At 32.1% G+C, this 25,720-nt stretch overlaps 1 protein-coding gene across 1 annotated transcript in view; it reads left to right on the top strand.

Annotated features, from left to right (window-relative positions):
* Nucleotides 1-25,720, top strand: part of LOC133181161 (uncharacterized) — a 55,091-nt gene that overhangs the window by 4,520 nt on the left and 24,851 nt on the right. The window contains exon 3 of the mRNA XM_061315701.1: nt 25,238-25,332. Within this exon, the coding sequence (XP_061171685.1) occupies nt 25,238-25,332 (95 nt within the window). The remainder of the gene's footprint in view (nt 1-25,237; nt 25,333-25,720) is intronic.

Below are 25,720 nucleotides of genomic sequence, written 5' to 3'. Positions count from 1 at the left end.
CTAAAATCTTGGTCATAGTGCAGTATTTAAAAAAAAAAAATTCCTAATTATTTTCTAGAAACACTGAGAGGCCACTAGATGAAATGTAGATCATTGACCTATATATTTGAAAATTAAAAAAGGAATAGTACCACTATCATAGGTCAACAATGTGCGATAGGTGGTAATTTTATTTACCGTTGGTGGAATTTTTTTGTCATCTAGATAAACGTCATCCTTAAACAATTCATTGCGTTTTTAAGCCACCAATATGATACGACAGATCTAGATTTACCTTGACGTAAGATCAATAACACAACATTTTATGTATGTAAATCTCCTTTATATCATTACTTTTACTACATACATAAATTTGAATAATAAAGTGTCCTTCTTTGTTTATTAATGCGAAATAAACGGTTGTAACCTTTGCAGAAAAAAATCTGTAACCTGATTATGCGGGTTATGTATTCTTTTATGGTTCCAGTTGTTTTCTTACGCATAAAAATAATGAAAGAATTTATTTTTTGTTGTTTAAATCAAAATTCCAGAATTAGAGGTCGTTTAATTTAAATAAAAATATACATTTGTATATCGAAGACCAAACAACAACGTGATAGAAAAGTAGAAACATAAGTCTTATAATGGTTTGGAATATTTGTTCAGTAAATTATGTTTGCTAGAGACTTTAAAGTAAAGAATAATAATGTAGGAATAACTTCATATATATCTAGATATATAGTATCTAGTTACTCTGAGATAGTATGTTGAGTCTGTTGAATTAGGATTATAATTAAAGTCCCAGAATGTCTAGGATTATCTTAATTTGGTGATTTCTGAAGTTTAATCACCTTAGTTCAAAGACTGGTTAGGTTTTTTTTCTCAAAAGTGTAGAAGAAAAATTCTTAAGCTAATTTTAGGAAATCCGAAAAAAAGGTCTAAAAATGCACGTATTACAGTTGTTATATTTATTTCAGTATCTGTGTAGTTTTTGGAGATCAGGTCTTCCACCAATCTGTCGGAATTAATTTTCATGGGTACCAATTGCGCCAATTATACCAATGCCAAAATACCAATTATTAACAAACCAATTTATGCATTCATATGAAGCAGAATTTATTCAAAAACTTATGCATGAGAAGAAGAAAAAAGAAGACATTTGCTGTGCCCTTCAACTCGACATTTAGATATATCGACAACATATAATCAATTAACAATAGGTGCTTAAATTCTTATGTCGACTCGATATATCATTGTGAACTTGAAATAAAAGAAACCACAGAGTCTGACTCACACATCTGTTTCATATTTGGATATTTTACCATCGTCAACTTCCCTTACTTATGTATCAATATATCCTTATCACCTGCATATGGGGTTTATATCTCCCAGCTAATTCGATATGCAAGAGCATGCTCCAAGAACAATTTTTAAAACAAGGCAAGCTATTGACAAACAAGTTGATGAAAACAGGATATCAACCGTCTCTTTTAAAGTCATCATTTCGCAAAGTTCTATGGTCGATACAATGACCTTGTCAGCAAATACGATCTATCATTAAGTCGAATGCTGACTGAGGTTTTTCATACTATTATTTCTAGGCCAATACTTAAACACTGAATTATCTACGGATTTTATATATATATTTATATTTTCCGTTTGTCCAATCATTAAAAATGAGCACACTGCTGGTGTAACCGTTGACAGGGGATGCTTACTTTTCCATGGCACCTGATCCCACCTCTTATGCTTATTTAGGAGGTCCGTGTTTGCTCTGCTCCCAATCTGAATTGTTTCAGTGGACTTTTGAGCTTGATTACTGTTCGTTATCTCCATATTTAATTGTAAAACTATTTTATCATGAAGGGCAGGAATGGGTGACCAAAGGTAATATTACGTACAGGTCACGAAGGGTAACCAAAATCAAAATTTAATTCAAATTCACCAAAGGTAATCGAAATCAAAATAAAGTGTACGTGACCAGAGGTAACCAAAATAAATTGATTTATAAGTGACCAGAGGAGTTAGCCACATTTAATTTAATTATGTGACCAGAGATAGCCAAATACAAATCTTAGTACAGGTTTCCGTATGCAATCAAAATCAAAATTAAGTTCAAGTGACCAGAGATAAACAAAATAAAACCTTATATAACCACTATATTATAAAGTAAAAGTGACTTGATGTACCCACAAACATAACTAAATTATACAGGTAACCACAAATAAATAAATTAATTAAAAAATAGATAAATAAATAATAAATAAATGAATGAATAAATAAAAACTAGTGGACTTATTGTTCGCAGAACAATTAGGGTTTTTTCCACCTTCTCTAAATTAATTTTTTTTGTATCTGACTCTCTAGAGCTAAAATTCATAAAAAAAAAAAGAAACAAGAAATGGCTTAAAAGATTCAAAAGAATGAAAATTTCAAAGAAATCAAAGTGACCTTGACCGAAATTTCAAAGTATAAGGTCAAGGATCACATAGCAGTTCTTCCCATGTTTCTACAACTACTTCAAAAGTTTTACAAAACATATGCCCTAGAGTATGAATTATCCCACTGCAAAAGTGTAAAGAAGGAATGAATATTTATATATAGCTTACACGTAAATAATTTTAAAAAATCAATTATGAATTTTTAAAAAATAGATTTAGAAAAGTATAGGTTATTCAATAGATGCCACGCTCTCGATTCCCGCGTCCGATGAAAATGTATATTCGTGGATATACAATAATACTAGCGACTCCTATGTAGTCAGCAGCTTGTCACATCCATAAATCTGATGACATCAGAAGTTACATTTTCTTTAATCTAGACATATAAAAGTTACCTGAAAAATCAAATCTGAAGTTTTGACATTTTTACAAATTTCCATGATTTAGATAATTTGTTGCTCGGCCAAGTGCATGATAAAGTTAATTGAGCTTTCTGTTGTAAACATTACAAGGCAAAATTTCGGACGCTTTAACGTTTTAGAAATATTGAAACAAACGATTTGCAGCATCGTGTTTTATTTCATTGTTTTGTGTTCGGCTTCGACCGATCGCAATTGAATCCATGTGAGGCATTTATACAGTGCAGTGTAATATGTGGTAAATAAACTTAATAACGTACGTTTTCTTTCAGCGCCAGCAACTATAATAGTCTTTTATTTTTTGAAATACACATATGCATGCTCATCTTCAAGGTAGGGCATTCTGGGAATGTTACTGTACATAAACTGTACCATGTCAATTTCGTTTTATCATCTAAAAATACATACACTGTATGATCTGAAGTCGAGTGTTTTGTTGTGTAACCTGTACATACCTCATAAAAAGTACGTAAATAGTAATTTGGGTGTTATGATACCAACACTGTAGAAATAATCATAATAAAAACCTAGCTTTTTTGATTTCCTTCACGGATCTTTCCAGCAAGCTTGGAAAAACAAACTCGGATATGTTTTTCGAGATTGCGGAAAGGTCCAGAAAGATGCGATTGCCACAAAACAGTACAACATACGATATTTTGAACTAGATGCGCATTTGTTTTACTACTTTCTTATTGCACTTTTCACCTCAAAGTTGAAATTACAGTAAACTACAGACCGCTTAAAGCAGCACAGTTATGGCATTGCCATAGAGTGAAGCCCACTCCATATTCACTATTCTGAATTTAGTCCCCCGTCTTCCAACACCACCCCCAATGCACCATAGTGTTTTTCTTTTAATTATTAATCGATTTAAGAAATTAAACCAATGGTTCAGGTCTCAACCTCTTTGTTTTATGATGTCTTCATCGCTAGCTCACCTATCTTTTTAAAAAATAATCTTGTACATGTATACACAGAGTTAGTTGAACTCATACATTTAGTTATTCTTTTATTAGTTAAGGAGGGATTCTTGTCTGGTTTCTGACTAAATAAAATATTCAAAGTATATTTGCTAACATGTCTTCTATATAGTTAGATGTAAGGGATTTAAAAGATCACATTTTTCTTTCCTTCTCATAATTCTACAACTTTGAATAGAAATGGTAAACTGAGTTTGAAAACTAGCAGGAACTATATTTTGGCGGAACTGCGGCGTATGAAAATAACTCCTTTTCTGCATCTTAAAATTACTACAGAACGATGAATTATGACGAATTTTTTAAACAAACTAAGACTAAAAGAAATTTTCCGAAGTGACTGAAATTAATAACTTTGGACTAAAGTTTTTTTAATATATTAAATAAATATGATTTTCTAAACGAGCTACAATCTTGTTAGCTTTTGAAAGCTTCCAACCTAAGAAAAGATTTGAGCAAAAAATCAGTAACAAGTGTTTATTCTCTCTTACTAAACGGTCAAAACTTTTTTTGTATCTTTATATGACTACTTCACCATATTCGAAAACAATAAAATTTAAACATAGGAAGCATACAAAAATAACTAATATTCTGTACAAATTTAAGAAAAATAGAGGACATTCGGGTTAGCTAATATCTATTTTAGTTCATTTATTTATTTTAATTTGGAAGTACCATCTGAAAGACTCTATATGGCGAGTTCTTTTTCATGCAAAAAAGAAAAAACTTATTCTTTTGAAATAGAAGTAGCATCACATGATTCGCAACAATACTTTTTTTTATTCTTAATGTCAAGGAAAAAGATAATAACATTGACCTGACCTTGCTCCAAAAATTAAACGGTCAAATTTAATCAAAATGATACCACCACTTGGTGATATTGTCTTCTTGAATCTATGAAAATTTCATTAATTTTCAAATACAATAAATATGAAAAGAATCCCTCCTTATTTGTTTGTTCTGTTCACTCTGTGTTATTACGAAGGCCACAAGTTGAACATTGAATATAACACTTCCTTAAATTCCTTTAAAGTCATAACCAAAGTATTTGTACTTTTTCAAGATATTTTTAATTCATATCATTGTAAATCAAATATTGATAGATTAAAAATCAGCATACATAACCATTAGGTTTGAACAGATATGAAATGATGAAAAGCTTTTAGTTTTAAAAACAAATTTTTTTTTCTACATTGGACACAAAATAGAGAACTTCAAAATTGAGACGATTGGTTATTTTTTTTTAATTAGCTCTACTGGTCAGACATCAGATGAGCTTATGCGATAGTAAGGTGTCCGTCTGTCTGTCTAGCTGTCCGTCTGACTGAAAACAATTTTTCAAAACGCTACCCCTCCTACAGGTTTGGTCTGATTTCAATATAATTTGGTACACAGGTAAACTACACTAAGATATATTATTTAGTGCATCAGTATTTGATTTTGATGAACGGTGTTGTCATGGTTACTAGAAATAGAAATTTCTGTAAAATTCCTTTAAAGTGGTACTCTTCCTACAATTTTAGTCTGATTTCAGTATAACTTGGCACACAGGTAGACTACACTAAGATACATACTTTAGTGCATCGGTTTTTGATTTTGATGAACGTTGTTGTCATGGTTACTTAAAATAGAAACTTCTGTGAAATTCCTTTAAAACGCTACTTCTCCACCAGTTTTAGTTTGATTTCAGTATAACTTGGCACAAAAGAAGAGTACTCTAAGATACTGCATGGGCTTTTTTATTTTGATGAACTATTATGCCATGGTTACTAAAAATAGAAACTTCTGTGAAATTTCTTAAACACGCTACTCCTCCAACAGTTTTAGTCTGATTTCAATATAACTTGGCACACTAATAGAATACACTGAGATACAAAAATTAGTGCATGGGTTTTTGATTTTGATATACGGTGTTGCCATGGTTACTAAAAATAGAAATTTCTGTAAAAAAGATACTCCTCCTACAGTTTTAATCCGATTTCAATATAATTTGACACTAGTAGAAAACACTAAGATACTCCGTCGTCCGTCCGTCCGTCCGTCCGTCTGTCTGTCTGTAAACAATCTTTCAAAACGCTACTCCTCCAACAGTTTTAATCTGATTTCAATATAACTTGGCACACTATTAGAATACACCAAGTTTTATAAATAAGTGCATGAGTTTTTGATTTTGATGAACGGTGTTCCCATGGTTACTAAAATAGAAACTTCTGTGAAAAAACTACTACTCCTACAGTTTTAGTCTGATTTCAATATAACTTGGCACACTAATAGAATGCACTAAGATACATTGATTAGTGCATGGGTTTTTGATTTTGATGAACGGTGTTGCCATGGTTACTAAAAATAGAAATTTCTGTGAAAAAGCTACTCCTTGTACAGTTTTAGTCTGATTTCAATATAACGTGACTACACTTAGATACACAATTTAATGCATCGGTTTTTGATTTAGATGAATGCTGTTTCGTTTCTTAAAAAATGCTATTTCTCCTACAGTTTTGGTCTGATTTCAGTATTACTTGGCGCATAGACTACACTGAGATACATAATATTTTGTTTTAAAATAGATGTTTGTTTTTTTTGCGAGCATTGTTGCTATGGTTACTAAAAATAGAAATTATTGTGAAATACTTTCAAACCGCTTTTTCTTTGACAGTTTTGGTCTAATTTGAATATAACTTTGACACAAGATTTCAAACTCAGATAAATAATGAGGTAAAAAATATTGAATCCAAAGGAAACGTCTTAGGTCTTGTCACAAGGAATACTAGTACATTTTAAGGGTACATGTAGGTTAATCTCAAAGGCCACAGTCAAAAGATAAAAAAAATGCAAAACAGCTATTCACATTAAAATTACACATTAAACAAATGGGAAAAAAACCAAAATGCTTGAGTATGCATTTATATGTACTGTTTTAAAAAAAAATCTTCATTTTCATCTAAAAGATACTAATATAAAAATGTACTATGTTTCTAATTCGTATTTACTGCGAAATCAATGACTCTTTGATCGGCTTGGTGGTAAAGTCTGTCGCTAGGATCGAGCTTGAGTGTACTAGTTATATATTATCTTGTGAAGATTTCAGAATAACTCGACAACTTTGTGGTAAAATTGTATTTCCGTCCTCCTTGTATAGCATGATATACACTGACAGGCATTATTTTGAGAATGCAGCAGCTGTGATTGAAGCCTTAAAATTGTCTAAGGATCTTTCTAAGATTAATTAAAGATAGGTCTTCTGATAGTTGTCTAAATATGTGGTCCCTAGAGGTTGTTATATATTTAGGCCACGGTACCAGTCTTAATGGGGACAAAGCCTGCGCTTCGGTCATCAAATCGGGATCAACATGCTCATAAACTTGACCACAGATCGTGAATTCCGACAGCTTTATTTAATGGTGGACACATTTTTCCATACAATAATAAATAGGCACACATCCATCTTCATTTGACACACTGTATTTTTTCTTCTTTTTTACGATTTTCTGATAAGAAAGATCCCTTGGCTGCAATAAAAAAATTATTTTCATTACAATTAATAGTTATTTTCTTTCATAGGTTGTTTGAGTTTTTGTAGACCAGTTATTGTTCTCTTTATGTGATTTTCATATCCAACACAATTTGATGTAAAATATAGAATCTATCACAAATAAATAAAGGAAACATTTATTTTCGTTTTTAAAGATTTATTTCAGGAGATACTTAAGGTTGAGTTCATATGACCAATTGCCATGCTGTTCAAAGAAAGTTAACAAAACGTACACACAAAATGTCTTTCATTTCATGATGTACGGATGGGAAAAATTTTGAAGCCAGTATCAAATTTGGACTCCAAACTCAAGTCTCTGCAAAGGTCAAGTATCATTACTAAATGTATCACAATATTAGAAATTTTATGACATGCTGTTTACGTCATTTGTTTAACTCATTAGCAAAAATTTTAATCAAAACATTTAATTTTTTTCTATGAATTTTATCTTTAAAAATATAAATGCTCCTTGACAAACCCTCTTATGTCTTATAATGGATTGAAAAATAGCTAACAATTGACTGTGTCTTTGGAATGAAATATATGATGACGGCCGACAGAGGTCGCCACTTTTGATTAAGAAAATTGTCATTTTGTTCAGGTTTTGTTATTGTTTCGTTTTTGTCAATTTTCGTTGACAAATTACAACTAAACTTGTGATGTTATATTTGCTTGTACAATTATTAAACTGATAATTTCCACCAGCAAAAAGCTTTAAATTTCTTCCTTGAGATATGAAATGAAGATACATAAAGAAGGTTACTCGAAGACTAAGGTTCTAGCAAAACTGCCAGGTCAAGGTGATTCTAGATTAGTATTGTCTTCTAGATATGCTTTCTCGACAAATTGTAGTAAATAACTCATAAAATTCCATGTCGGCTTATGGCCTGATCACATCATAGGTAACCAGGATGAAATTTCCTGGGTCTATCAGAAATTTGATTTTTGTTCATAATCGGATGTGTCTTCGATGTATGAATTTTGTTTTTAACAATGCGCACGAGGAAATGATCACATTAGTTATATGTACCTATATTTTCATTTTCGTGCCACATTGAAAAATAATTGGCCGAGTAGGTGAGGAATACAAATATGCAAAGGATACCACATTTAAGGTTGTCAATTCATTCTTGCTTAAAACAGGTATATTTCCGTATCTAAAGTTCTGTTTTTGATAAATTCCAAAAACTTAAGATTGGATGCTCACATGAAGAGCTATACTAATTCCAATAGAAAGAATCGAGTTTTCTCATACACTTTGAGTAGATATATTCATGTATATCCATTACAATAAACGTATTACTTTTATCCGCCTTTTTAATTTCAGTCTCGAGAATATCTTTTTAATGATAAGGAAAAGTGACAGAATTATGATTTAACGTCTAGGATATAGGATTAATTGGGTTACGATATCTCAGGCTAACTGAGGGTGAAAACAATTAAAATTAAAATTATCTTAAAGTGACCTGTTTTATGAATCTTAATTTCATATCTCAAGAAAGAGCGAATTTTAATATTTTTCGCTGATGGAAATTGTCAGTGTTAGAACTGTACATAGATCATTACCACTTTAGTTGTAATTTGCCAACGAAAATTATGACAAAAAAGCTGTACAAAATGACGATATTCTTAATCGAAAGTGGCGGCCCCTGTCGGCCATCGTGAAAATATATATTACATGTATCTTCGCAGAAAAATCTGAAAGCCCGAAGCAATACAACTTCAGTGGTGCATGCAGGAGTGAAAATAAATATAGACACACACCATGTGTTCTCTGAGAGAAAACAGATAAAAAGTAATAACAGGATTATGCATGCATTTATTTAGGTTGCCGATTGTTGATGATGGCAGGCATAAAAAACAAACAGTGATCTGCTGCATATGGACTGACCATAAACAGCGTTATTTACAAATGCATGCGAGCAAAATAAAAATAGGTGGTGAAAGGTTAACCGCAAATGGCAACTTCAAGATTATATGCTAGCAGCAAGAAAGTATACAAATGTATGTAAGCAATAAATATTGCTGTTTTGGGGTTTACCACAAACGCCTACTTAATGTTACGATCTAGCAATCTTTTCGAATGCACTCATGCCGCAAGCGTTCACAATGTGCAATGGCTCGATTTATAAGCTTTTAAATTAATAGAGATAGCTTGTATTAAAGAATTTTATTATATGTCTGCATCAGCACTATTCTGTTTCTACACTAAAGTACTCTGAAGATGATATTAAGAAGATGCTTGAATACCTAATTGACTACATCTATTTAGTCTATGGAGACCAGATTTCCAATAATCCGTTGGAATTCCCATCGGTTCAAATAATGCCCCATTATAAGCAGACCTGTTTTCGTTTTCTTATTAGGTCAGAATTTATTCAAAAACTTTTACATGAAAAGAAGAAGTCTCTTGTCTTGGCCTTCGACTCGACATTTAGATAATATACATGTATCTCTGTATCAATTAACAATACTGATTTTCATTCATAATTGATTCGATCTTTCCAATTAAAATCGAAAAAAGAGATATCAAGGAGTCTTGCACATCTGCTTCATATTTGGATATTTTGCTAGAAAAAGAAATTGGTTGCAAACTAACAACTAAATCTTATGACAACTTTTCTTTAATATTTAAATATACCATTTTCATCTGCAAATTGGGTTTATATCTCCGAGTTGATTCGATACGCAAGAGCATGTTCCTTGTACGAACAATTTCTGAAAAAAGAGCAAAACTACTGACAAATAAGTTGATAATACAAAGGTATCTACAATCTCATATACAGTCAACATTTCTTAATTTCTAAGGCCCATACTATGACTTTGTTTAAAAATACAATCTTTCGTAACATTAGGTCGAATGATGATTGAAATTTTCCTACAAATTGTTAGGCCATTATTTTCACATTAAATTAACTACGGATTACTCCATTGACCTGATCATGACAAAGGACACGTGGCGGGTGTGACTGGTAAACAGGGGATGATTACTTTTCCATGGCACCTGCTCCCACCTCTGATATTTTCGGAAGACTTATCAGCATGATTACTGTTCTTTATCTTCACATTTCGTGGAAAAGTTGAAGTCATCTCGATTGACTTACATTTTAGTTGTTAGTTGGCCATTATCGTCTATAGTCAGTAAACATCCAAATACGAAAATATTGTGACAGACTCTATGATGTCTTTAATTTCGAGTTCACTGAGATGTATCGAGATGGAAAATGAGTGAAAGTTATTAATTGATAAAACGTCGTCGATACAAGTATGTATCTGAATGTGGAGTTGAAGGCCAAGCCAGATGTTTTTCCTCTAATGTAGAAGTTTTGCATAAATTCTGCTTCATAGGAATATAATAAGTCTGCTAATAAAGGAGCATAATTAGTGCCCATCGAAATTCCAAATTGTTGGAAAACGGTTTCCAAAGACTACATGTACATAGACAATGTCAAAGAGGAACTCTAGCAATTTTTAATACCAACCTCTGAGTACTTGTGTATAGAGTTACAATAATTTTTAATGTATGTTTTGTGATTTAAATTTTCTAAAATTTCGTAGGAGTTTTTGAAAACCCACATTCAACTTATAACATTTCTTAAAATGTTATAGCACAGCACGTCTGAAGTATCCCCTACACAGAATTTAACAATTTTGTGAGAAATAAAATAGAGCTTTGGTAGAGCATTTGTTGAAACCTGCATCTAACTTTGTTTGTAAAAAATCTTTTGAAGTTTATGAATCCAACATAGGTAGGGTAAATCGAATTCACCTTTCGTTGACCGGAATGTTAAAACCATTAAGACTAAAGCGTGATTCTGAAGAATTTCATTTTTAAAAAGTGAATTGAGAGTATGTGCTGGATTACCAGAACTAGAATTAAAACCAGTTTCTTTAATGAAATATGTGGAGATAACAAACAGTATTCGAGCCCAAAAGTCCATTAAACATTACAAAATAGGAGCAGAGCAAACACGGACCTCTAGGACATCAGAGGTGGGATCAGCAAATCGCTTACTAGATGTCCTTGAGATTTGTAGTTAAAACTTTGCATCGAAATGAATTCTGATGTTTAGAGATTTATTTCGCATTCGATTGATTTGAATAAATGTTTCAGATACATACAGTAAAATAACTCTAAATCTGTTTATCTTTTTTGTATAATTTTGGTGCTCTATTGTCGTATGTGTATAATCGATACAGAAAAAAATATTTGCTTAATCATATTCCGTATTTGGGGGAAACTAAAGCAATGTACAGCGGCGGATACAGGAATTTCATAAGGGGGGGGGGGGTAGAAGACAGGGGGTCTGGGGCTGCATTGAATCCCCAAGCGGGTCCAGGGTAAAGCCCTGGTGGAGGTCCGAGGGCGAAGCCCCCTGAAACTGACGAATTCTGACAAATAAGAAGTGTTTTCCCTTGATTTTAGGATAATACAAATAAAATGTCAAAAAAAAAAAATTCAAACCGGGGTGGGGTGGGGGTGGGGGGTGGGGGTGGGAGGTGGGCGCACCGGCGCTGGATCCGCCTTTGATGTACAACTATCCTAGATACCGGTACACAGTAAGCTATATATTATAAAAGACATCTGAACATTCAACCAATATTAACCAAATTTTGCATAGCCATAACTTATTCAATGTTCCTTAAGATAGTGAATTCTGAAATATATAACTTTCATAGGAAAAATATAATGACGATTTATAAGAAGGCTGATATGGTCTGTCGGTGCACGAACAAAATCCGGAATAATTACGTTCCAATTGCATTTGTTTCTCTGGTAATATGTAAAACATCAAACTCAAATTTATATCAATGAAATTAGAAATAAAATTTTTAATAACATATCAAATTTCCAATTAAATAGCATCGAAGACATAGGATTGGTGTCATAATTTTTAAAGTGTTGTTGGAATTGAGTTTACTGCAAATGACGTCGTCAAACGCACTGGCCGCGCACTGAGATACACATGTAATAAAATTGTTTTAAATGCGGTTTGTCCACTTCAGAAACGGAAAAAAGAATACATAAGTGACATTACACACTAGAGAAGTTGTTTTTGAATGGTATGAGAGCCATAGATAGTTTTCACTTTCGTACCGAAAATAGTAACGCATATAAAAAGTAGAGGTACTATTTGTTAAAATCAGACGGTTAGGAACGTTATCGGCCACGATCGACGTCAAACTTCGTGGTTCTCTGCTACCTACTGTGTAGGGCGACCTTTCGACTAAATTTCGACTGAAATTTGAAAAAAGACTATAGATAGTAGTAAATTTTAATGAGTCCGTCAGTCAAAAGTGGTTTTTTTTGTTCCTTTAAAAAAAGAATTGGATGCTTAAGAGACGCGTATTAAGCAGACGGAACAGTACTTAAATATAAGAGGCGCGTTTGATTTCGTGCGCCAATGTACACTAATACATGTATGCTTCTTTCATTTTCACATTTTTTCTTAATAGGTGTGTTATCATCATGAAACTTGAAATTCATGATCATAAAATGTTGCTTAGAAAAGAAATTTAATTTAGCAAAGAGAAACTAAATTATTTTCCCTGTCTACGACATTTAGGGACAACCCTCGTATATTGAAATTATAATACTGATCAACCAAAACTTTTTTTCTATTTTACATATCGAAACACTGATATTAAATGTAAACCTGAATTTTCCTATTTCACAAAATAGTGGTCACTGAGGCAAACGTTACTTTAAAACACAATCTGGCACTATGACATACACTATAGCCCCTACAAAAATAAGAGTTGCTTCGCTTTGTCGAGACTCATCATGGCTCCGTAATCAATCATGTGAGGTGTGCATACATACATGTATATATAAAGTCAATATGTACATTCTATTTACAAGTTCTTTTAAGTATTTTCTATAGCTTTGTTTTTCCGAGATCGAATCGTAATTATGTGTGTTCATAGCAGGGAAACAAATTTTGAATGTTAAAATGTAAATGGTTATCACTTGGACAGAAAATGAATGATTCAATACATATACAAAATAATTTTCAAAATAGATTGAAGATTATTCTACAGGTCAACAAGTTCTATCAGTATTATTGGTTAAATATTTATATTAAAAGATAATTTTTTCAAATTCTAATGCAGAAGGGTACTGGTAAGAAGGAATATGACAGATGTTTTATTATTATTTTTTTTTTAATTTATTAATTTCTTTTATTCAAACAATAGTTAATTCACAATCGTGAATAAGACTGGAAGCAGACACGGCCTATTTAAGCCCTCTCCCTAATTGCCTGTCTGATACTTTCAAAAATACTGCTGATAAAATCAACTTAATTCCAATGGTTCTCTTGAAAATATGCTGGAGACTTCTCTGAGACGCTCTGAAAAGTAAATTGTAGCATTTATCAAATTCTGAGTTTCAAGGTTTCAGGAATGCTGTTGCAACATTAGGTATGAGTCTAATGGTAAGCTCAAGTCAAACATGCACATGAAAACATAGCGATACTGATGAGTTGACATATATTATCTTCCTGAGCGAGTTACATTTGCTTAAAAAACTTTTAATAATAAGCTTTATACACTTGTTGAACAAGGCATCGTTAAAATTGCGCGGAGAAAGATGTAAGGGATCATATTGTGCTTAATATTTATTATAGGAATTGTGAATCATATTTTTTCTTAAATATTTAAACTTGATGTTTACTAGTAAATTGAAATTCCAAAGAAGTGGGAATATTCCGTAGTCAAATTTAGTATAAAAACAAAGGCCAAAGTTTGGGCCGTAGAACACGGGGGGGGGGGGGGGGCTTTTTTTCTGAGTATAGTATTTTGCTATAGTAAATTTTCCTTAAGATGCTGGTTTCCCTCCCCCCAACTTTTTGATGTCGTAAGGTCGAGCACTAGCAAATTCCAGGATTTGGACATTAAATTATTTTTTTTTTTTGTGCTTATCAGATTTTTTTAGGAAGTTGCCCCCACCCACTTTTGAAACCGTTGCTAGGGGCCTGCTTACAAAAAATGTAAGCCAAAATACGACCTAACGATTGTTTATATTTGCCAACATGTCATTATAACGACCAAACAATTTACGAAATGATAACTTTAACCGAAATTGTTTAAACCCTTTAACATCAACTTATCTTTCAGTAGCCTGCCTTGGTTTAAACATTGATCGTACTAAGAGTATGCTCTTGAGTATCGAATAATTTGGGAGACGTAAAAACCATATGCAGGTGATAGCGGAATATTACTACACAAGTAAGGAACACTGAATATGGAAAAGCTGGGGTCATCTCAGTTGTCCGATTTAGTTGTCAGTTGGCCATTTTCGTCTATAGTCGATAAAACATCGAAGTGTGATGCAGATGTGACACACTCTGTGGTGTCTTATTTCGAGTTTACTTGGATATATATTTAATCGACATATAGATGGAAGTAATTGATAAAACGTCGTCGATATATCGTAATGTCGAGTTGAATGCCATAACAAGTGTTTTCTTCTTTTAACTGATAATTTACATCCATTTGGCATATCTGTCCTCCATCTTCAATTTAAAAAAAAAACATATCACAAATCAAAGAATCGATACTTGGTGGATTTTTATACACAATCAAAGCAGATGCTTTTTTAAATCCTAATCTTTTACTGGATGTGAATTATTCTTTAAACTTTGTTCTGCAATGGAAGAAAACATCCAACCTGTATGCTTTCTTTCTTTGTGTGTGTGTGTATGAGGGGGGAGGGGTTTGATTTTTTAAAATTATTTGTTTGTTTGCATTTTATTTTTATTTTTTCAGAACCGTTATCGTAAAACATATATGCTACTTTGAGGTTTTGGTTTTCTCGTCTTTTTTCTCTTTTTGATACACCCTAAATGTAACTCCTTTTTAAAATTTTAACCATTAAATCTGTAACCTATTTAGTACAAGTATTTACTTAGCGCTCATAGTTTAAGTTATGAACTAAACCTTGAATAGCTGTCGAGGACACTTAATGTACTTAAATCTGTAATTTCGTTTTTTAAAATCAATATCTGGTTCTATAATTTCTGCATTTGAAAGAAAACAAAAGAGAAAATATACCCTCTAAAACACCGAAATGAATTCAAATCAAACCCAATAAAACGAAGCAAATGTGCCAGGTATGTCAAACTATGAGCAAAAAATTAATATATTTAGCATCGATCCTTTATTTCCCACTTATTCACAATGATTCTATTTTGTTTAATAGGACAAGGTAACAGGAAACTTGGTACGAAAAGATCGTTTAATATATTGCAATTAGGCATGCCTTTTAAAATTTTTTTGTTTAGATTTAAGGAAGTTTTTACTTTCCAAACAATAGAAATTACAATATTAAAAAATATTAGAATATAATTCTAACAATAAATAAATGTCAAAATTGGATAATAAACTTCCCTTTGACATTTAGACAATATAATCGCAATAATAAATGAAAAAAATGAAGTGCAGGATAAACGCATATATATTTGAATACTTTAAATATAAGTAGACAGCTTTTAGTGAGAAAAAATTAAAAGCCAAATTAGGAAATTTAAAAAAAACAAACAAACAACCAAAAAAAAAAAAAAAAAAAAAAACCAATACCAAATACTCATTCATCCTTATATATACGAATTAATGTGCATTCTAAATTTGATGTACTAGTAAAATTTAAAATAACAATCACATGTCTTACTATGTATCAGCCTCACTTTTTTAATTTATATCTTATTCTATCTTGCATAAATAAATAAATAAATAAATAAATAAACACATATATATATATATATATATATATATATATATATATATATATATATATATATATATATATATATATATATATATATATATATATATATATATATATATATATATATATATAGGGATGGCAATCGATTACAGAATTGCTAATCGGTTAACCGCAAGACGTTCCGACCGATTAACCGGTTAATCGTATCAAAATGTACGTTTTCTTGACAATTGTTTTTCAAGTAGCTTTGTCCATATCCACAAATAGACCCAAATAAGACGATAGAATTTAAAACATTCCATTAGTCTTGATATTCTGAATCAGAAAACTACAGGTTCATATTTTTTATTTAAATTTCAGTAGACAAGAAAAAAATTGAGAAAACCATGAAAAAAGCCCAAGGAATCTTTGATAATTCTCCAGAGCAGAAGTCACATAAGTTCTTTCTGCATTTTCACTATGATAATCAAAACTACATGTGAACTCTATAACCCTTTTTTTACAATGTTTGTTTAATAATTAATTGGATTGAAAACTGGAAACGACAAACACGCCAACTCACAGTGCTCAATGATTCAATTATTATCATTAAAGAATTACAGGACAGTCGGGATAACAACATGATGTTTTCACAGTAATTGGCACTACATAAACTTACCAATTACGCTACGGTCTCAATCTGGAGATTCATAATTACACGTACGTCCAAATTGAATCCGTTAAATCCTAAATGATCATCCTTTGTGCAGGGATTTCTTGTTGTTAAAATAAATTTTAAAAAAAATGTGTTCAATTTAACAAATATTTTATTTTTTTCGATTAACCGATTAAAGATTTTCTAATCGATTGCCATCGTTCCGACCGAGTAATCGGCCATCCCTAATATATATATATATATATATATATATATATATATATATATATATATATATATATATATTGCAATTTACAAAAATGAACAACAGACCAACCAACCCAACCCAACCCCCAATATTATAATAATATAATAATATAATTTCACCATTGTGTGAAACGTAATAAATTGCAAACTAGCGAAGTAAGGAGCTGATCCTTACGTTGCGGGTTCGAATCCACTGCGGGACGTGTAGACCGGTCCTACGGATGAGATGGTATAAACGAGGTCCCGTGTCGAAGTAGGTGTTGGCACGAAAAAGATCATTCACTGCTCAATGGCCCTAAGTACAGAGTATAGGTATAAAGAGCTATGTTCACTTTATGCATACAATGGCCCTGTAGATATACCAATTTATTGACTAATACCCCGTGTACTATTTTCAACATTATTATAAAGTAGAGACTTAGTGCTTTCAGTTTATACAACAGAATTTCCTTTGAAGAGTCCAGGCATTGAAAAACAGGTTGTGTGAAATTGCAATGTTATTGAATTTCGCAGAAAACAGGTGTTTTTGAGAACCTTCAGCAAAGAATTAAAATATGAGCACACCCCTCGATCCAAAAATTAAAATATATTTTATAATCTTTATTAACAGTTCTTTTACAATATATTTACACATTTTGGATCGGAGGTTGTGCTGTATATGAAATATTGAAAAATGGCATCATAATTTGGCTATTTTTGAAGAAATATTCAGGATATGTGCATAATGACGCAATTCATGACGTCATAATGCATTGACTAGAAAGAAAATTACGTCATTTTCAGTAGATATTCATTCACCAAGTGCTCAAGTATTATTTATTGCCTTGTAGACTAAAACTATACAGTTTTGAATTTTCAAAAATTTACAGGGCCAAAAAAGGCCCTAAGTGGCTCTTGCCCTTTGTAGCCCTCAACCGGCAAGTGTTGGTGTCTCCATATGAGTGAGATACTCTGGAGAGGGACGTTTAAAAACAAATTACCGACCACACAAAGCAACTAGCCTCAAAATCTTTGTTAGGAATTTAAAAATCAATTTTGTATGGTTCGCATACGGGATAAAAGTGAGCAGGAACGGGTAAATTACTTCGGTATTTTAAACAGTTAACAAAAATATTTAAGTATTCCAATATCTCTGTCCTTGCCTTTTTGTTTGTTTGTTTTTCGTTTAACGTCCCTCTCGATCTCGAGAATTTTTCGCTTATATACCCTAACAAAAAGGTACTACAGTTAACTATAGTTTACTATAGTTAACTATAGTTTACTATAGTATCAAAGTTTTCTCACTATAGTAAATCAAAGTATTTTTACTATGGATTTCAGATCGTTATATTTTTTGTTCTTCAATTCATTCCTGCACATTTTTTATATGAAATTGAAATATTATTTGTATATTCACACATTATTTCCAAATTTTACGTTACTATCGTCGAATTTTAGAGATTTTAAGCTTTGAAATCTCAAAAAAAGTTCCAGAGTAGAGTTTCATAGTAAATCAAAGTGTCAAAGTTTTCACTATAGTTAACTATAGTAAATTTTTGTTAGCTTTGTTAGGATATGGAGACACCAACACTTACGGGTGGAGGGCTACAAATTTTGACCTATACTCGGCACTCAGGGCCATTGAGCAGTGAGGGATCTTTTTCGTGCCAGCACCTACTGCGACACGGGACCTCGGTTTATAGGGTCTCATCCGAAGGACCGGTCTCCTAATCTCGCAGTGGGATTCGAACCCACGACATAAGGATCAACTCCTAATTCCGCGACTCTGGAGCAAACGCTCTGACCACTGCGCTACGCGGGCGACTCTTTCCTGGTTAATTCATGCATTTATGAATGGGAAAATCGCAAAGAAAACCCGTACAAGATAGAAACATGAATGTGATCATATCTTCATTGATGATTTGGTCAGTAGATTCTGCTTCCATAAATTATCAACTTATAAACATTTGTATTGGTATAGCGTTTTCTGAACAAGAACGAAATAATGAACAAGGGATGCTTACTCCTCCCTCGTACCTGTACATGATCCCATACTGATGTTCTGAGAGGTCCGTGTTTGCTCTGCTCCAAATTTGTGTTGTTTCAATGGCTTTTGAACTTGATTACTTTTCGTTCTCTTCTTATTCTATTCCATGAGTTTTCCTAGCAAGACCACTCTTTTTTCGGTGTCTTTTCTTCAGACTTTTGAACAGGCATTTTCTTCCTGCCTAAACGACGATATTTAAACCTCCAGAACTCTAATGCTTAATCTTTTGATAAAACTAGAAATTGCACAAAAGTTAAAACACTTGTTTCATCCAGGGAGTATTTACTATTGTAATATAAAATATCTGCATTAAGTTGAGGTAGTTTCAAATACATATATATTAATGTTCAATCTGATGTTGAAAAGGTCAGAATTACATGACTTACATACACGTACATGAACTACTAATTAATTTGTGATTTTATCATTTTCAACTTCAGATTTGAATTTAATAAACGACAGTAATCTAAACATTGTTTCGTTGACGTTTTATTTTCCTTCTCCGATAGATATCAATTTGTTCCTCCTCAAATATAAATTTATTCATAATTATTTGCAAACAGTAGTTTCTACAGTGTTATCATTTGAAATTATGTCCTTTCGGTAGCTGTCACGAATCACCTCTGTTTTGTTTGTAATTGGAATTTACAACATGCTCTACAACGATTGATTTACAATTATCGTTTCTATTCATATATTATTGAAACCTAAAAATAATTTCACTGTACTCCATCAAAATCAGTGTAAATGACATAAATTTTCCTTGGCAAATATATTGAACGATTGTTTTAAAAACAACTTTGATGTGAAAAATTCATGAATGTATTTATATATTTCAAAATAAAATTTAGAAATAGTACCACACTAAGTATCTTCTCGAATTTCAAAAATCTTTTTAAACACTGTGTTATGATACTAGTTATGTATTTAAAACGGCTTTTTTTACTCAATGTAAATGTTTGCTTAAAAATAAAAAGTGTCTATAGTGTTTCAATTTCGTTTAAAAAACGTATCAAGTATATGGTTGATGTCCTTCAGAAAAATAAAACCTTCGTTTTTATAGTACTAAACTTAAGTTTTCACTGCTTGCTCACAATAATCTGAAAATGCATCTAGGGATTTGTTTAAATCATTGATCAAATCTGACAATTAAACTCAACAGGAAAAAAAAACTGAACAATTTTAGCATGACAAATACTGTGAACATGAAAAATGCTAAAACATAAAGTCAAAAATTCACCTTGTCGTACTCAAACGTTGCATCGACAGAAACAAAACTGGAATACTTTTTGGCCTATTTATTCCTATATACTAGCGCTTAAACATCGGAATCATTTATCATAAGTACGCTATTTTAAAACTTTAGCCCATAAACCCTGTCTTTGAATGATATGAAAAACCTGTTTAATATCAAAGAATTTACAATTAAGTTCTTATTTGGTCAAACAATTTCACTGAAATAAAATCAATCTTAGTTATCTCAAGCACAATAACCCTTCTCTGAACCCCTTGTGTGTCTTTAAATATTTCGATGTCATCGATAAAGGTTTTTCATAATTACACATATAAAAAACCTAAATATAAATGAGTAATAACCAACACAATTCAATAACATTTAAAGTACTAGTATTTAAATAGAAGAGTGGATCACTTGGCTGGTTTATTCTCATTATCCATCCCTTATGAATGTTACCACAATAAATCATATATATAATTCAGTTATCCCCTCCTTATTAATATCTATACTTGTTTTCAACTTGCACATTCTCTCCATCTGTATTTTGACCTCTCGAACAAAAATTACTATAAATATTACATCGAAATCAACATCGCAATTATCATCAATTTTGTATGTTTGACAAAAATCTAAACATTGAGTTCATATATACACTTGCTTTATTTTTGTTGCTACAATCTATTTAAAATACTCCATATTCCTTCAGTTTGCATTAAAACACTTTTTAACGATGTACAGAGATTTGCTGATTATATTCTATATGATATATTTGTCCATTATTGTATTTTTGCTTCAAAGGCTAATATTATCCAGGTTCTTCAGGAATTTTTCTTGATCAAATGTTAAGCCAAATGACATCCATATTATTCCGCCTTGGCTAATTTGTGTGGGTTTTTTTTTTATTGTAGATAAAAATGTATATTGCATAATGTTTTAGAGACACGTTTGTGTCGATTATTTTGTTGATTAGTTGAAATATGCTATTTTCATTTTGTTAAAGTCGTTTGTCGACATGCTCTGCTCAACAACCTTTTTATAGCCCAACTTGAAAAGCGGGGTGTTTAGTGATCGGGATGCCCGTCCGTCCTTCTGTCTGTCCGTTCGTCTGTCATGCTGTACGTCCGTCTGTCCGTCATACTTTTGCGTACCCATCTTTTATCCGCAACTCCTCTTATACCACTGAATGAAATTTGTTGAGACTTTCACAGAATCTTTGTAACATAGTGCCATTGTGCACCTTCTATTTAACTTTTTGATCGGACACATATTTCAGGTTTCTAATAACAAAACATAGACACTACCGTTCTCTCTATGATATTAAGGAGTATCCATCTCTTATCCGCCACTTCTTTTATACCACAGAATAAAATTAAATGATACTTTCACATTATCTTTATTACATAGTGCCATTGTGCGCTTTCTATTTTATGTTTTGATCTGACACTTATTTTGGGTCTCCCATAAAAAAAATATGGACTTTGCCATTATAATCATATGGGAGGGGGAGGATTATCATTTTGTGAGCTCCCTGCTCGGAGTACCTTTAGTTTACTAAAGCCTACATGAAGTAATAATCATGTCTTGAACAGTACTTCATCTAGTAATTGGAAAAACACTGAACTTTTTTTTTTTTAAATGAAAATTTGTCAAATTTTTTAATTATATATATTGTTTTGTTGTGTGATTTTGAATGCTTTAAACGACGAAATTGTGCATTATTCAGGGTTAAGGACATAAACGGAGCATGTCAAAAAGAATTTTCTTTCAAAACCCCACTTTTTTCCAACTTAATTCCGCAAACACATTAATCATATAATGAATCGATTGATATTATTAAATAACACCAATACCCCAATCACTGTTAATGACATAAAAATATATCCTTTTTCTTTGCCAGCGAACATCTCTAAATTATGTTTGTAAATGATTTTCATATTAAATCAAATCAATAAACAAACTTTTGCAACTGCCCTTGAGATTAAACCTTTTCACCCTGAAATCAATAGTCCTGCTTTTCTATAAGGTCAAGTTATTATAGAACTAGCCTCTGCTGATTCAAATGTAATTTTCTCTGATTAAGACAATTTTTTAATAGGAGATAATGGCAAAGCATATTTGGTACACATACAGGGAGAAATACTGCTAAAGATGAACATTTTTAAAACGAAACTTAGTGATTTTCCAATCTTAGAGCTTCTGTATTTTATTTTTGTTTTTTGTTTAACGTACCTCTCGAGAATTTTTCACTCATATGGAGACGCCACCAATTGCCGGTGGAGGTCTACAAATTTAGACCTATGCTTGGCACTCAGGGCCATTAAGCAGAGAGGGAACTTTTTCATGCAAGCACCTAATGCGACATGGGACCTCGGTTTATAGGATCTCATCCGAAAGACCGGTCTCCTCGTCCCACAGTGAGATTCGAACCCGTGACGTAAGGATCAACTCCTTAGACAACGACCATGCATCTCCGCAGCAAATTAGCGTACATGTAAGACTATAACAAGCGGTAAATTCCTTTTAAATACGTCACCCAATATGTGTACAAGGTCTAAGAAGGAAAACACACAATTCCTACCGCTTTTGTAGATGTGGCATGTAAAATCAGAGTTTCAAATAATGAAAAAGTGTTGTCGCGGGCCCTTGTAGTACAGTTTAGCTATATTCAAAACATTCAGTGTCTCACTCTTTGCAAGTCTCTACATAAAATATGGAAATCAAGCCTAAAAGTCTATCGAAACAATACAAATCCGGAGCAGAGCAAATACGGACCTCTAAAAAACATCAGAGATTGGATCAGGTTCCATGGAGGCGTAATCAAGCCAATAACGTGGATCTGACAAGCTCCCCCTCCCTGCAACGTCTGTATAAAAAGCCTACAAATTTCGTAGTTTCCTTGTCTAAGACTCTCAAAATTGTTAAAATTCCAACGATGGTCCTTATCATGTCTTACTTAAAACCCTGTTAAAACATCTGTTATGAAGCAGAATTTATTCAAAAACTTCTTCATGAGAAGAAGTCTCTTGCTGTGACATTCAACTCGACATTTAGATATACCGACAACGTATCATCAATTAACAATTGTTACTTCCATTTATATGTCAACTCGATATGTCCCAGTTAACTTGAATCGAAAGATACCACAGAGTCTGACAAAACTGTTTCATATTTGGATATTTTACTAGAAAAATACGTTAATGGTAACCTAACAACAAAACTTTACGATAAACGTGATGACTTCAATACTTCTATCGTCAACTTCCTTTATTGATGTAGAAATATACCATTATCACCTGCATATGATGTTTATGTCTCTCAGTTGATTCGATACTCAAGAGCATGCTCAAGATCCGAACAATTTCTGAAACGAGGCAAGCTATTGATAAATAAGTTGACGAAAAAGGATATCGTCAGTCTCGTTTAAAGCAACATTTCGCAAATTCTATGGTCGATACAATGGCTTTGTCCATCCTTAAATCGAATGTTGACTGACGTTTTTCATACCAATTATATAGCCATTGCTTACACACTGAATGGTTTACGGATTTTTCAGTTACCTGATCAGGACAGGGGATGCCTACTACTTCATGGCACCTGTACCGGCCTCTGATTTTTAGAGATCCTTGTTTGCTCTGCTCCAAATTTGTATTGTTTTAATGGATTTTTGAGCTCGATTACTGTTCGTTATCTCCATATATCATTGAATAGTTTCCATGAAACTAGCTAAGTGTAAAATAGAATAGTAAGGTCAAGAGCAAAAGGAAGATCAGGGTTAAAAAATGATAAAGTTGAGATAGTCCTCATTATGTATCTGCATATAAAGTTTCATAAAGATATCTCGAATACTTTCTTAGAAAGTAAGCAAATCACTAAACTTAAGAAATGTGAGCTCAATGTCAAAGGAAACTATACGGTCATAAAATTTTGATGCAGTTGAATAGTTCTTACCAAGTATTAGTATATGATTGATTAATTGATTGATTGCATGTTGTTTTACGTCCTGTCCGAGAATTTTTCACTCATATAGAGACGTCATCATATACCGGAGAAGAGCTTCAAATTAAGACCATTTCAAGTCACTCAGGGCCTTTTAGCAGTGAGAGATCCATATCTCGCCAGCGCCTGCTGTGACGGGGGATCTCAGTTTTTAAGGTCTCGTCCAATTGACCCACTTTCACTTCAAAGTGCCGAGAGCTTGGCGCAAGAACAGTTTCTATCTATTTTTTATCGACTCAGGTCAGTAGCGGCGAGATTTGAACCCATCACCTCCCGATCACAGAGCCAGTTCTCTACCGGATGAGCTACTGTATTAGTACAATAAGTTTGGTAAAATATCATGACAAGTTTCTTTGAAACTAGCGTAAACGCAAAGTGTGACGAACGGACAAATGGAAGAACAGAAAGACGAAATTTAGTTTACTATAGTTTTTTAAGGCTAACCAATCGACAAGGGAAACGAAGTTTTCATTGTTCAGTGTTTTTAACTCTGTTAAAAAATTTGTACTGTTTTAAGAATTTTGAGATTGATCACTGTTCGTTATCTTCACTTTTTTCATATGACATTTATATATTAAAAAAATGAAATAATTATACAATAGGTCTAAAAACAATAGAAAATATCAGTAAAATCAAAAATTTTCTCTTCCTAATTTAAAAAAAAAAAAAAAAAAATGAAATCCTAGGACTTGAAAATATGTTATTTCTCAAACGATATGGAACGCATCAGATCCATTTTGAATACACTAAGATTTTCAAAGGTACATAATTCAAAACACTTTATTCAGAAAGAAAAATGGACTGACAATTATTTCTAATCTAAGTCGAAAATTAATTTCATATATTTTTTTTGTTTCTGCATGTATACTCAAGTCTGGCTAATGAGAGAGAGCTTGATTAATCTTCATTTAGATCGATCGTTTACCGTAATTAAATCGATCGTTTAACAATGTACCAGTGCTCGCCTTTCATCATATTTGATCTGCTCTTTTTGAAAATAGTCTAATAATGATTTGGTTGCCGCGAGAAAGGATGCTTGTCAGATTCTGATGAGGCATTTACTAAGTATGTTTGGTGCCGAAGTAAGACAGAAAAGGTAATTTTTTCATTCTCTTCACTTTTTAAATATATGAAATGGCTTTTAGGATCTTAAGTAATATAATTAGTAAATAATCATTTCATTTGATTTAGTGAATGTCTTCATTTGATTTAGCTATCTTTTTAATAGTTTTTTTGATTTCTGTAAATTCTTGAACGCACTAAACATAGAAGATATGGTTATTGTACAGAGTGCCCAAATCATATTAAATTACATATACATGTATGTGTATATTGCAATTTTTATCTCTACTATCAAATATTCTATAAGGTAAAGTTTAGAGGAAAAAAATAGAAATTACATGTTCTCTCATCACAATGACATTTCATAAAATTAAACTAAGAGAGTTGATTAAGACCAATTGAAAGGGGGAATATAAGGCACA

The sequence above is a fragment of the Saccostrea echinata genome, unplaced genomic scaffold (genome assembly GCF_033153115.1).
Source record: "Saccostrea echinata isolate AGI-Se365-2 ecotype Australia unplaced genomic scaffold, CSIRO_AGI_Sech_v1 ptg000008l, whole genome shotgun sequence".
NCBI classification, from domain to species: domain Eukaryota; kingdom Metazoa; phylum Mollusca; class Bivalvia; order Ostreida; family Ostreidae; genus Saccostrea; species Saccostrea echinata.
The sequence above is the reverse complement of the archived record's forward strand: the minus strand, read 5'-3'. Positions and strand labels throughout refer to the sequence as shown.